Genomic DNA, 14,980 nt, shown 5'->3' with positions numbered 1-14,980 from the left:
AGAGTAGAATTAATTATACCACGACTCTATCGGTATAGAGTACGAGCGTCAGAGAGAAATTAAATAGTAAAAAGGCAGGTACGTTTACGACCGGATAACAGCTATGCGTTAATAGAAGACAAATGAAAAAAGAATAAAAGAGAAATGTGTGAACCATTCAAACTAAATTTACTCACTCCCACTAAAATTTCATTTCTTTCTGAATAAGTGCGTAAAGTATTAAGTCATAAAAAAATATATATAACTTATAAATTTTAAATATTTTTAAATTAAATATTTAAGTGATAGGTAAACAATTAATGGAAAGTATAATTATATTTATTTTTAATTCAAATATACATAAAAATTATCTTGTTTTTATCAAATTAATATAATCAAATACATTAAGATGGTTAAATAAAAATTGGTTTGCTATGATATTTTATAAGAAAAAAAAATGAATAATTAAATATTTTATATTTAATTAACAAAATACGAGGTGGGAGATACCATAATATACCGACTCGTCTCCATCCCAAACTTTAAGTTCAAGCTGCCGTGAACTCCAGTTAAAAGTTCAAAAACAAAGACCCACTCCAACCGGATAGGAATAGGATGAATCTGGACCCCACCAGCATAGGATAGATTATATTGTCATACAATTTTTTTTTCTCCTTTTTTCTTAATTATTGAAACTTTTTCTGATGAGGGCAGAGTAACCACCTCAGGAATCACATTGAATTTATATTAGCACCTCCACTGTTTGATTTAAATTAAAAAAAATTAATTTAATTAAATTAATTTAAAAATATAATTTTTTTTCATTTGATTTGATTTTTATTTTTAAAAAATATATTATTTTAATTTAATTTAATTTTAATTAAAAAATTAATAAAATTAAATTGAATTTATTAATTAATAATACTATATTATTTTTATAATACAAAGAAATTAGATTATAACTAAATGAATTTTAAAATAATAAAAATAAAATATAAAAATAATTTTTTATAATACACTCTTTCAATTATTATTTCGTTTCATAATTTTTGTTTAATTTATTTTTTTAGTAAGAAAGATAATTTTTTTATTAATCTTTTAATTATATCAATCTTAAAAATATTAAATTTTATTAAATACTAAGTGATATTTTAAGAGATTTTTAAAAATAAAATAAAATTAAGAGAAAATTACTATTTAATCTCTATGGTACGGAGAAATTTAATAGTTGATTTTTCGATTTTAAAAAATATATTAAAAATTCTCTAATATTTTAAAAAATCTAATAATTAGTCTTTTCGTTAGTTTTAGCTATTAAATATTATAAAAAAATATAAAATATCTTTGATATGAAAGGATAAATTAATAAATTTTTTTAAAAATCTGAGAGATCAACTAATAATTTTTTTTTAAATTATAGGAATTAAATAATAAAATACTTAACAATAAAATTAATAGAAAAACTAATATAGCATTATCCAAATTGAACATGAAACTTAATAGTCCTAACCCTTTAATATTCGGCATTACATCAACGTGATACTGATTTTTTTTTTTCAATTTATGATAATAGTAGGAAAATGATTGTGAGTTTTTAGATTTTTCTTTATTAACTTTTGACTATTAATTTTTTTTATAATGTACAGAAAATTAATCTCTTGAAATCTATGGCTATTTCTTTCAATAATATTGTCTGTACGAGTTGAATTTAAAATCAACTATTGAAAGTGCACTAGATCTTACCATGGTATCCGGCTTTGAATATTTCAATCCAAGGCAAAGTGCTTCACTATAAGAAGAAAGAGTTGAAAGCTAAATTGAAGGAAGCAAATAGAGACAGGCTGTTAGTGGAGACAGCCCCACACCCATTAATCCTCAGGAGTGACCACATAGATACCATTGCATACGTACAGCTTAAGCATTTTTGTAGATGTTGAAAGCTCTCAACAAATAGTAATTATTTTAAGAAAAAAAATTTATACCCTAATGGCTGGGAAAATTAAATTGAAAAATGAAAATAAAATAAAATTTATGTGCATACAAAACAGTTTAATTTCTTCCCAATTTTTCCAATTTTAGTAGATGTTTAGAATATTTTAACTTATTTTTTTAAATTAAGATATCGATTAATAAATTTTTTTATAATAAAAAATTAAATAATAATTCTTTCGAAAATTTTTGAAAGCAAGAAAATGAATCCTGAAAAGCTAATAAGCAGTTTCCGAGAAATTTAGGATATAATAATTTTATATATAGAAAAATTACTTTTTAATCTCTGAGATTTAACATAATTAACACTTTTGTCCATCTATTTTGGCGACTCAACAATTAAGTCTCTCACTTTCTCTTCTGTTCAAATTCGTAATCCTTCCGTCCAAAATAGTCATTTGGGATATGTGAATTGACAAAATTGACCCTCACTAAAAGTTCCGCTATTTCAAAATTATGAAATCCAAACCCAATACCTTTTCACTGTAGATTCTTCTTCTTCTTTTTCTTTTTCTTCTTCTTCTTCTTCTTCTTCTTCTTCTTCTTCTTCTTCACCATAACTCCTACCCTTTCTGCAACTCTCAAATAATGCTTCAGGGAGAAGAAAGATGAAAAAGAGAAAAAAAAAGAAAAATCAACAATGTCAAAGAGAAATAGAGAAAATATGAGGGAGAACAAAAATGAAAAAGAGAAAATATAAGGGAGAAAAAAGATAAAAAAAAGAAAAAAAAAAAGAAAAATCAACAATGTCAAAATAGAATAGAGAACATACGAGGGAGAAGAAAGATGAAAAAGAGAGAGAAAAAAAAAAGAGGAGAATTAACACTGGATAAAAGAAAATGGAGAAGATATGAAAAAGAAGAAAAATAAGAATTTCACATTGATAGGAGGGTACTTGTGAAAAAAATTATCACCTTTTATCTTTGAATTTTTGACCAAACGGCTTAAATGGACAGAAGGATTATGAATTTGAACGGAAGAGAAAGTGAGGGATTTAAGTATTGGATCGTCAAAATAGAATGATATAAGTGTTAATTACATTAAATCTCAGGAACTAAAAAATAAATTTTCCTTATATATTATATAACGGATAATTGAGATCAACGTTACGCAAGTCTCTTGTATAAATTTTATTATAATGAATTACCAATATCTATCAGTTACACAACTGTTTTATTAAATAATTTCTCCAAAGTTAGGCTATAGTTGTACTTGAACCATTTACAGAAGAAAGGAAATAAACATGTAACAGCTCATACAAAGGATAAGGACCTGTGAGAGAGAGATGGTGCATTTATGATGGCTTTAGGGGGCATGGTTTCTATGGTTACCTTCTCATCATTCATTGGTATTCGAGTGAATTTTAAATTATTTAATTTAAATTGATTATTTTTTAAAAAGTAAATTTTTCAAAAAATAATTTATCGGTGAGAAAAATTAATTATTTTTTTATTAAGAAAAATTATACTTTTAATTTATCAGAAAATTCAATAAAAATATCAACCAAAAAAAATTTATAATAATCTAGATCCCCTCCCACCTTCCTCACGCCCAACTCTCTCTTTCTTTCTCTCTCAAGAATCTCAGGAGAGAGAGAAAGGAAACGGTGCTGCAGAGTTCACTATATTTACCCAGTACCTGCACTATCTACTGTACAGTAATGCTGCAGCATTATAATTGAAGCATCACTTAACTCCTCTGGTTTTTGGAGAGCTTCAATGGCAGCTCAAAGCAAAATCCATTTCTTGTTCTTGTGCTTATTGTTTCTTTCTTTATTCTGGTTCATCCCCATTGGTGGTTTGACTAAAGAACAAGAACTAGATCGAATCTCAGCTCTTCCTGGCCAACCACCTGTCTCATTTTCACAGTTTTCTGGTTATGTTACTGTCAATGAGAAACACGGGCGTGCATTGTTCTACTGGTTCACAGAAGCTACTTCACTTCCCCATGAGAAGCCTCTTGTTCTTTGGCTCAATGGAGGTCAGATAACTCTTCTCTTCTTCTGAAGCATGTTGCTTTTTTTTTTTTTAATTATTATTTTTCTTAATTTTCTTTCCTCTTGATTGCCTGCAAATTTGGTATATTTTAATTTTCCAACCCATCAATTCATTATCCAAATTTTATATTAATGTCAAATTCAGCTTTTTTATTTCCATGAACCATGCAGTTTAGAACAAGCTGTATAACTTTTAATTTGGTGTTATAGTCTCATGATTTATTATGAAATTTATTATAAAATTTTTTATGAGTAGATAATAAAATTTAAGTATTAATTGAGATAAATTAATTATTTATTTATTAATGAAAATGTCATTGATGCCCAAATGATTAACCAAAATATCCACATCTCTCCCTCTATGGAAGAAACATGCAGGCCAAGGGCAAGTCCAAATCCCATCCTTGTCTACACACCTCCTGCACGTGCCTTACTCTATCCCTAATACAACTGCCTCAGAGATTACCACGTTATCTAATAATCTGAGGCACCCATTTTCCTGGTACACGTTAGTAAAAATCATATACCCCACGCTAAAATGCACCAAAAATGTCAGTCTCCACGGAAAGGACGCTGAGTCAAGGAGGGACCAAATTACTCAAGGTGCAAACAAAACCACTACACCACCGCATCCGCCACCACCACCACCCAAAACAAAAAAAAAAAAAAACCCACATGGGGTCCTTGTGATCTCTCTCTGTCTCCATCTTTTTAGGGTTTATCCCTTCCATAACTGACGTTTATTTCATCTCTAGAAAAACCCTAATAACAGTAAACGTATCAGTTTCTTTTTTTTATTTTGTTTCTTTGTGGAATATGTCCGTTTGGCACGGAAAGAAAACACCAAAACGCCACCGTAAAGTGAAGTAGCTTTTTACTGTAGAACAGTGTCCTGAATTTTGCAAATTCTCATGACTCTCTGCTTCTTCTACCATTTTTGTTGATTCTTTTTGTTGACCTGAAAGGCTAAATAAACAAGAAAAGGAGGTCAGGAAAGAGACTTGTGCATCCTTCTCTTTTTGTTTGAAGCACGCGCATTCAGACTCAGAAGAAAATGGTCATATCAACATCACCACCCGGAAACGGAGGAAAGTTAAGATTTTTGGGTTATAATTAAAAAATAATTAAATCATAATAAAATTATCCTTAATTTATTTCTATAAGATAAAATATTAGAAAATTATAAAAAAAAAAAACTATTAGAGTTTTTGGCTGCTTTCTATTGTCTGTCACATACGTAACTGAGCAGTTACACCAATCACTAATTGTCATTACTTTCATCTAATAATTATGCTTAATTACATATAAATTTAGAATTTTTGAATTTAATAAGGTAATTAATAATTACTGTAGTAATAGTAATGGCTTTTTGACTTGTCTGCCGATGCTACTGCAATCAGCTCCACTAAACGACGTCACGCCCCCACTTGTTGAGCTTGAGACGCAAACAAGATGAGCAAGAGATAGAACTGGACCATTTTCTTTTCTCTTCATTCTCTTTCTGTTTCTCTTTGTTTTTCTTTCTTGTTAGAAATGATGCCAATACTTACTAGTACTACCCAGTCATCACTCGTTGTCATTGGATTCTATGTCTTTCTTTTGGCTTCTTTGCCACCCATTGTGTCCCTCTGCAAAGCCCCAATCTCAAACATATTTAAATATTTTTTAGTAAAATTATCTCTTAACGTTGATGCTCTAATACCCATATTGGAAAATAAACTCTCAAGGATCGACCAACTTTTACTTTCTTGTTCTAAGTACAATCCGATCAATTTTTATCCGACAATAAATGTGAACAAAGTCAGAGTGTTCTGACATAATATAATGAATGATGTGTAAATGGTGCAGGTCCAGGTTGTTCCTCAGTGGCATATGGAGCTTCAGAAGAAATTGGACCATTTCGGATTAACAGAACTGCTTCATCTCTTTATCTTAGTAACTTTTCATGGAACTCAGGTATTCCTCATTACTAATTATGCAGTAATATTTCTTTTTTTCTTGTAAATATTTTACGTTGAAATAATTAGACTATGATATATTCCTTCTGAGTTTATATTTAGTTTTTTAAATTTTAATTTATATTTAATTTAATTAAAAAATTAAGTAATTTTTACTGAAGTGAATAGGAAAGAAAGAAAGAAAGAAAAAGCAGATTGAGAGATGCATGTATCTTGTTTGATAAAATGTCCTATAGAGATGTTGAATAATACATGTACGTTATTATGTTTTTCAAAATATTTGATTTTAAAAGTAGACGTACTGAATCCATTAATTATAGTAAAATTTAAGATTTAAAATATAATTTACACTTTTGCAACAAGCACAGCGGTGAATTCGGACGTTTACTAATTTCTTGTGCATGAATTACATGTTAAAAACATACAAAATGCTTACAGAAGCAAATATTCTGTTCTTGGAGTCACCTGCTGGTGTGGGATTCTCATACACAAATACAAGCTCTGATTTGAAAGATTCTGGTGATAAAAGAACAGGTACACTTGATGCTTCATCTACCAATTCCTCTTCTGCAACCAAAGTTATTTCCCTAAGCTTTACTGTAAAATTACTACTTTTGTGTAACAGCTGAGGATGCTCTAGTTTTTCTCATCAGATGGTTTTCAAGATTTCCTCAATACAAATTTAGAGATTTCTACATTGCTGGAGAAAGTTATGCAGGTACATAATGAATTTTAGAATTCAAACCTAATCAAAACCCTTTCTTTTTCCAAAAAAAAAACAAACAATGTTTTCTTCTTTTCTTTTGACATTTTATTTGAGAGCAAGTTTTAGCAGCAATATATTATAATATCCGTGAAATTTTTAAAATTATACTAATTAATTCATCTATTAATTTTATCCGTTAAGTATTTATTATTTAATCCTTATAATATAGAAAAATTCATTTATATATTAAAATATTAGTAAAGAGAAAAAAATCTATGAATTAATCCATCCATATTGAAAGCATTTTAAACTTTTCTCCAATACTTAATAGTTAAATTAAAAGTGGGACTAATGAATAGACATTCAAAACCTTACAGCCATTTCAAAGCATTTTTCAAAATTAAGAACCAATAAATGAATTTTTCCCATAATACAGAGACTAAATAGTAATTTTTTCTTAAAGTGTTTGGTGAAATAAATTTGTTTTTGATATTTTATCTTCTGCTATCCTACTTTACCTTACTTTATAAAACTCCTTACTCTATGTCTCTGTCCAAACACTGTAAATACTACTGCTACTAATATCTGCCCTTATTCCTGTGCTTAGGTCATTATGTTCCTCAATTGGCAAAGAAAATCCATGATTATAATAAAGGGCATCCACATCCCATCATCAATCTCAAAGGATTCATTGTGAGTATATACAATATATGCACATCAATTGCGAATTTTGCAAATATATAAGAATGGTTTAACAATCGTCAGATTAAATATTTATATCGAGTAATTATAGTGATCTGATGGTTATTAATTCATTCTTGTATAAAATCTATACACTAGATACACACATTTCCATATAAAAATAATGATAATAATTTGAAATTTTATTTAAAAAAATGCAGGTGGGAAATGCTGTGACAGACAACTACCGTGATAGTATTGGAACAGTTACATACTGGTGGAGCCATTCAATGATATCAGACAGGACATACAGATCAATTCTTAAAAACTGCAACTTCAAAGAAGATAACAAAACATCAAAAAGATGTGATGATTCAGTGAATTATGCCATAAACCATGAATTTGGCTATATTGATCAATACAGCATTTATACACCAGCTTGTATACAGCTGAAAAATGTTACTACTGCTGTAAGGTCTTTAAGACTCAGAAATAGCCTTTTGCAAAGAAGGGTTTTTGGTTATGATCCTTGCAGTGAGAATTATGCAGAGAAATACTTTAACAGACCTGATGTGCAGAAGGCTATGCATGCAAATGTTACAGGAATTCCTTACAAATGGACCGCTTGCAGGTATTTTACATACATGCTCATATATATACATATGCATATACATACATACATGTATATATACATATACTTGAAAGACGTTATATCAAGATGTGATGCTATGATAAGAAATTTCATCCACCATATCATCTTTTCATCTCTCTATGCCTCTCTCCCCTCTAGGAGAGATGAGAATGAAGTTTTAAAAATTAAAGGGTAAAATTATAAATAGTTGCAAAATTAAGGATGAAGCTGTAAATAATAATAATATATAGGGGCTAGATGGTAATTTATCTTTATATACTAACAGCAAAAATAAATGAAAGGATCCAAATGTAGAACAGAAGCAAAATTAAAGGACTAAACAGTCTAATTTCTAAAATACAAGGACCAAATTGTTACTAATGATAAAACCTAAGGATTAATTAGTAAATTCTTTTTTTTTTTCTTATACGTTTGGGCAGTGATGAGCTGATCAAGAACTGGAAGGATTCTGAATCAACCATGCTACCTATATACAAGGAGCTAATTACAGCTGGGTTAAGAATCTGGGTTTTCAGGTAAATCCTAAATAAATATATTCTATGTGGTACTGATTTTTCTATTTATTAATACCATTAATAAATTGATGCTGAAAATAATATGTTCTTTTCATTCATTGATCATGTTACTCATAATCAACCAGAAGAAACAAGTCAGTTGTTGCAAGAAACAAAAATTAGGTCTAGATGGGGTAAACTCAAATCTATTTAACTTCATAAAATATCAAAGAGATTTTAAGAATTTACTTTAAATTATGTTTTATAAAATAAATTTCATAGTCAACTAGGAACCAACAGCTTTAACTATTAGGCAATTCAATACCAAATACACAGTGTTGAACAGTCCAGCAAAAGCAGAACAAGACATGAAGCTGTTTACTACAATGAATTCTGTGAACACGTCCAATCAAATAAATGAACAATCAGTAGGTTTCTTCTTTCTTTTCTATTCTAACACTGTGCTGCCCTTAGACTTTAAGGTAGATTGAGTGTTTTACCTTCCGTATTGCCTGTGGCCTGGCCATTTGACCACACATCAGAATCATGTTTTTACAGTATTGTCAACTATGTTGATTGTTGGGAATAGAAGATCCATTAAAGAATTGAAATGACCCAAATGAAACTGCAACTAATAAATATCTGTATTTTCTAGGGAAGTGACATACAACTACATATAACAATAAATAAATAAAAGTTTACTTACATTTTTTTTTCCCCTAGTCACAGACCATCCATCCCCAAGAAAAAGTGCCCATTAAAGAAAAAGGGTAAATTAATAAATAAAATTTTTAAAAACATAGGTTTATAATAATAATTTTATTTTAATAATAAAATTGAACTGTACATTGCGTTTCCATGCAGTGGTGACACAGACTCGGTGGTTCCTGTGACTGCCACCAGATTTTCCCTGAGCCACCTCAACCTCACCGTCAAAACTCGGTGGTATCCTTGGTACTCGGACAACCAGGTATAAATCTATCTATTATATAATTATCTTAAATATTATATACAAATAAATCATTAATATAATTCTTTAACAAATAGGTTGGAGGATGGTCAGAAGTTTACGATGGGCTAACCTTTGCAACAGTCAGAGGAGCTGGCCATGAAGTACCATTATTTCAACCAAGGAGAGCTTTCACTCTTTTCAAATCATTCTTGGCAGAGAAAGAATTGCCAAAATATTGACAATGCCATATCATTCATTATTCAGAAGCAATCATGAAACAACAAAAACATTTGAAAGTTAATTGGTCTTTGATACAACAAGGTTTCTGGAGCAATCCCTAAACCCATGCCCCTACCATAAGAATGATGGGTGAAGCAATTCATTCAAAGTATAATCCATATTTCTAAGACAATTTGTTTTTCAATTCTAATTCATTGAAGACAAACCCACCTGCTAATGTTTCATAACATCTGTATTCTGTAGAATCTATAATGCAAGAACACTAGCAGTCGGAGGTTTCCCAGAGAAACAAAATGGAAAACTTCTTTCCATCTTCACTTCTTCAGAGATACCATTCTTAACAAAAAAAAAAAATTGCATTTGATAGTTCATACTTCATTGCAGACTAAGGAACAATTTTCTGACTTGCAATTGATAGCTCTTGGAAATTCTACCGCTGACTTACTTCATTTATAACCTTTTATACATTAATGTTTAGCAAAATTCAAATCTCTATTTATAAATAAATATTCACAAATGAATCACATAATATGTATCATATAATTAAAGACATGTATTTACTGACAATTTAACCACCTCAACTTAGTTTTTGTAGTTCAACCTTTCTCTCATTCTCCATTCCTAAGCAAATTCATCATTGATAACAATAAAATTTAATGAAAGTCATACATATAACTTAAATATTTATTTATTTATTTTGTAACATCCTTCTTAAGTTGATACTTATCTTGAATATTCAAATTTATAATATTATACTCAGTTGCTCAACAGATCAAACTGCTTAATGTGTTTTGCATACTCTTATTTTGAGCTAGTGTATGATATAAAATTACACATGGACTCATGCCTATTCCTAGTTACTAAGCAACTCAAAACATTGGAGTAGAAAGTTACTCTTCTTTTTCTATTTGTATCCAACTTCCATTCAAAATGTGATTTTTTCTTTTTTAGCTTAGTAGGTCTTAAGGGGAAAGGAAAATAGACCGGTGATAAAGTCTCAAAATAGTGAACAAAGAGAAACACACAAAAAAATGGCTAAGGTCTAATGGTTAAAACATAAAATACCTATATCATTTCTCTCTAATGTGAGTACTGATTATTTTTTAATTTATGAAAATTTATCCTAGTACTAGAGAGGCAGTATATATATCAAGGTTATACATGCATATTAACTGGTACATGATAAACACTATATAATCTATTTGTAGATACATATCTAAATGCAATGGATGAACTAAGTTAAACAAAAATGCACAATTATAATAATTTAGACAAAAAATTTTAACGCAATCATTAAGCTTAATCAAATGTACAAAGTTTATTATACTACTGAAAAAGAAAAAAATTATATAAAAAAAAATAAAACAAAACAAGATACAAAACTATACCCCAAACTTATTTTTGACATTGTTCTTGATGTCATCAAGATAAACAAATAAGTACATAAGTAATAAAGATAAAATAGAAGAATTAGGAATCCTTTGAAGCATGCTTTACTCTTTATTCATCTCCATTGATCTTAGATCCTGACTGTAATTTCCCTTTTTCGACTTTCTTTTCCTATAAAAACAAAACAAAAGACATATTAAAGAGGAATAATTAAGCTAACAAAATAGAAAAAAGCAAATAATTAAAGAAAATTAAAATCAATCTGGGTGCCTCCTAGTAGGAGCGCTTCTTTAGAGTTACTAGCTTGATATCATCCAAGGTTGCTATGTAAAAATTATGGAGGTTTTATGCTGTTCTAAGCCACCTTCAATATCTGATCATTACAGTCCTTATTTTTTACTTCCATTGCTCCATGGGGAGTACTTAAACTACTTCTAAAGGACCAGACCACCTAGAATGCAATTTACCTGGAAAAAGTCGAAGTCTAGAATTGAAGAGTAAAACCTTCTAATCCACGTGGGACTCATGTCTAGCAACATGCTAATCATGCCATCGCTTAGTTCTTTCTTTATATATCTTGGCATTTTCATAATCATATAGACAGAGTTCATTTAACTCATTCAACTACAATAAATGTTTTTCTCCTGCAGCTTTCATGTTGAAATTCAGCAACCTAATTGCCCATAGTACATCATTTAATTTTTTGGATCGTTTCAACTCTTTGTTAGATATATCTACTTGTCCACTCATCTTTGGATGGTATGGTGTATCTACAATTTTCTAATGCATCGATTTCCTATCATCAACTATAGCAATATTTACAACCAATGGTTCAAAATTAGTATCAATAACATCATCAAGCATGCACTCATGTTCACTTTCAAATTTATTTCACAATCGTCCAAATGACTTTTAATACATTTATCAACAGTGTTAATCCTAAAACAATCATCAGTAGCGTTAGGATATTTAGTAGATTGTAAAATATTAAAATTTACCTCTTCTTACTTCACTCTCAAAGTTAATTTTCCTTCATGAACATCAATGAGTGCCTTACCAGTTGCAAGGAATGGGTATTCCAAAATCAATGGAATTTCTCGATTTTCCTCCATAACAAGAATAATAAAATGAACTGGGAAGATAAGTTTATCCAAACTAATACATCCTCTATCACACCTTTAGTATATGTCACTGAACGATCTGCAAGCTGCAAGGATACTCTGGTAGGCTCCAGTTCTCCAAGCCCAAGTTTTTTGAACAGATAAAGGTATCAAGTTAATACTAGCACCCAAATCACTTAGGCTTTTGTGAATTCCATATTACCAATGTTATAATGAATAGTAAAGCTCCCTGGATCCTTAAGCTTAGAAGGCAATTTATTCTGAATAATGACACTGCACTCCTCTATAAGCATCACACTCTCTTGATCATCTAACCTTCTTTTCTTGGAAAGAATTTCCTTCATAAATTTTGCATAGCTAGGTATCTAAGCCAATGCTTCAGCAAAAGGAATATTAATGTGAAACTTTTTAAACACCTCTAAGAATTTCAAAAATTTTTTATCTTCAATATTCTTTTTGAGCCTCTGAGGAAAAGGACTTGGTGGTTTATAGGAGGGTACAACCACCTCTACCTTTGGCTCTTCTACTACCTCCTCTTTAGCAGGAGCTTCAACTATTTGCTCATCTTTCTTTGCTTGCTCCCTTGGAGGTAACTACTTGCCATTTCTTAAGGTAATTATATTTATTTCAGTGTTGCTAGGCAAAGTATCTTGAATTCTATTGGATATCAGATTTACCAATTGTCCCATCTACCTCCAAATTTTTTTTAGCAGCTTATTGATTTTGAAGGTTGGATCTGGTTTCAACCATGAAGGATTTAGTGGCTCTAGCAAGAGTTTCAACTATGCTCTCCAAACTACTCTTCTTCTCAGGTGGCTGAAATCCAGGTGGTGCTCTCTGTGAAGGTGGCAAAACTTGAGTTTGTGGCCGAGTTTTCCACTTGAGATTCGATAATCTCTCCAACCTGGATGGTAAGTGTTGAGTATAGATTATTTTGCTAGCGTCCTGATTATCCATATAATTAATATGCTCAGCTTGCAAAAGAGAGTACTCCATAGAAAACTTGCTCTTGGAATCATGGTTGTCAGCACAATTCTCACAAACTTGCACCACAGAATTAACAGAAACATTAGTAAATTTGTCCAACCTAATAGTTAGAACTTCTAGTGTAGTGAAAAAATAGTATCAATCTCATGCATTCCTGCAAGTCTCCTAGGTGGAATCTTATCTATGGGAAACTCAAAGTTTGTGGTAGCCCATTCATATAAAAGGGCAAAGGCTTTAGGTATTTCTTTTCTCATAAATGACCCTCCAGCTACATGTCTACCATATTTCTTATGTTGGCATTGAGTCCATAGTAGAAATTTTTTTTATAACCATCTAATTTGATAATTCATGGGGAGGACATATTCTGAGCATGTCCTTCATTCTCTCCCAAGCTTCATAAAGTGGCTCTGAGTCCATCTGCAGGAAATGGTAGATTTCATTCCTCAATTTGGATGTCTTTGTTGGTGGAAAGAGTTTTTTTAAAAATTTATCTGCTAAATCATCCCAGGTAGTGATTGATCTAGGTAAAAGATTCTATAATCACTTCTTGGCTTTATCCTTCAATGTGAAAGGAAATAACCTTAATCTGATCGCTTCATCCGATACACCATTCTGCTTATAATTATCATAAAGATTCAAAAATTGCTCCAAATGGTTACTTGGATCCTCACTAGGTAACCTGCAAAACTGAAGTGCATTCTGAAACATTTGCACAATTAAGGTTTTAACTCAAAATTATTGGCTTACACTCCTTGTCTAACAATGCTTGACCCAACATATCTTATGTCAGGTCTGACATAGTCTCAAAGTGTTCTATGGTTCTGTGGTCTAGCTTCTTCTTCAACCACTGGATTTGAAATTACTGCATTATTATTGTTTCCATCACCAGCTTCAATAACAACTTTGTTTTCAGCCATGTTTGGTTCAATTTTCAGTTCATTTGCTATTGGAGTAGACTCTTGCTTTCTCTAACTTTTTTTCTATTTTGACGATAAGTGAATTTGATCTCTGGGTCGTACTGCAAAAGTTTAGCAATACTCTTATTTCTCATGCACTATTTGTCAAAATAATAATAATAATAATAAATAAAGATAAAAATAAAAATTAATAGAATAAAATAAAATGTCTAAAGTAATAACAGAGTTTAGCAATGCTGTACTGGCGATATCCACAGGTGTATGGAATCGTCTAAAGAGGGAGTAGAGTATCGTATCTATAGGGATTGAAAATTAAGTATCAAAATATTTGTAAATTTAATTATTATTTAGACTACCAATTGTGAAGGATGGTTGTAAACTTGAAATAAAATAAAAAAATAAAATTAAACACATAACAAATCAAAATTCATGAAACAATTAACATTAAGTATTATGATACTATGATTTTACTTGAACCTAATTCAATTGATTCATTTTGTTAACAATCCAATTTTAATTACCAAATCTAGAGCAAATAATTTTAAGGTAATTGACTCTTTCTCCCTAGTAAGACCAAATTAATTAACTAAAGATCGTCACCTATCTCTTAATAATCTGATAATTCTCTAATTATTTTCGTAAATACTGTGATTATTTTGTGTAAGACTCCACAAAACAAATCTTCATTTCCAATCCAATTAATATTACTGTGATATTCAATTCTTAATTCAGTCCTAAAACATTCCCTTCTAGTATTAATCTCAAGGTCAAATCATTCGAGCATCTCGTAAGTACTCAAAAGAATTGATCTCAAGAATTGAATAATAGATTGGTAAAGAAAATCAAATCAAATAAATTAAAAAGAATCAATAATCCAAGTTACATCAAATCCTCTAGCAAAGGAATTTAGTTGCTCATG

At 30.0% G+C, this 14,980-nt stretch overlaps 1 protein-coding gene and 1 non-coding gene across 2 annotated transcripts; both read left to right on the top strand.

Annotated features, from left to right (window-relative positions):
• The first annotated feature begins 3,494 nt into the window (after positions 1-3,494).
• Positions 3,495-9,964, top strand: LOC110608059 (serine carboxypeptidase 24). Its single transcript, XM_021747272.2, has 9 exons — positions 3,495-3,948; positions 5,813-5,920; positions 6,361-6,456; positions 6,548-6,640; positions 7,236-7,321; positions 7,531-7,940; positions 8,381-8,476; positions 9,320-9,425; positions 9,503-9,964. The coding sequence occupies exons 1-9, from the start codon at positions 3,687-3,689 to the stop codon at positions 9,644-9,646; spliced, it is 1,401 nt and encodes a 466-aa protein (XP_021602964.1). The 5' UTR covers positions 3,495-3,686; the 3' UTR covers positions 9,647-9,964.
• Positions 9,965-13,487: 3,523 nt separating this feature from the next.
• On the top strand, positions 13,488-13,594 carry LOC122723919. The gene has a single exon (XR_006351114.1). It is a non-coding gene; the product is annotated as a small nucleolar RNA R71 (small nucleolar RNA).
• The last annotated feature ends 1,386 nt before the right edge of the window (positions 13,595-14,980 follow it).

The sequence above is a fragment of the Manihot esculenta genome, chromosome 6 (assembly GCF_001659605.2).
Source record: "Manihot esculenta cultivar AM560-2 chromosome 6, M.esculenta_v8, whole genome shotgun sequence".
Classification (NCBI taxonomy): domain Eukaryota; kingdom Viridiplantae; phylum Streptophyta; class Magnoliopsida; order Malpighiales; family Euphorbiaceae; genus Manihot; species Manihot esculenta.
Note: the sequence above shows the minus strand (reverse complement) of the source record. Positions and strands in the feature narration are given on the sequence as shown.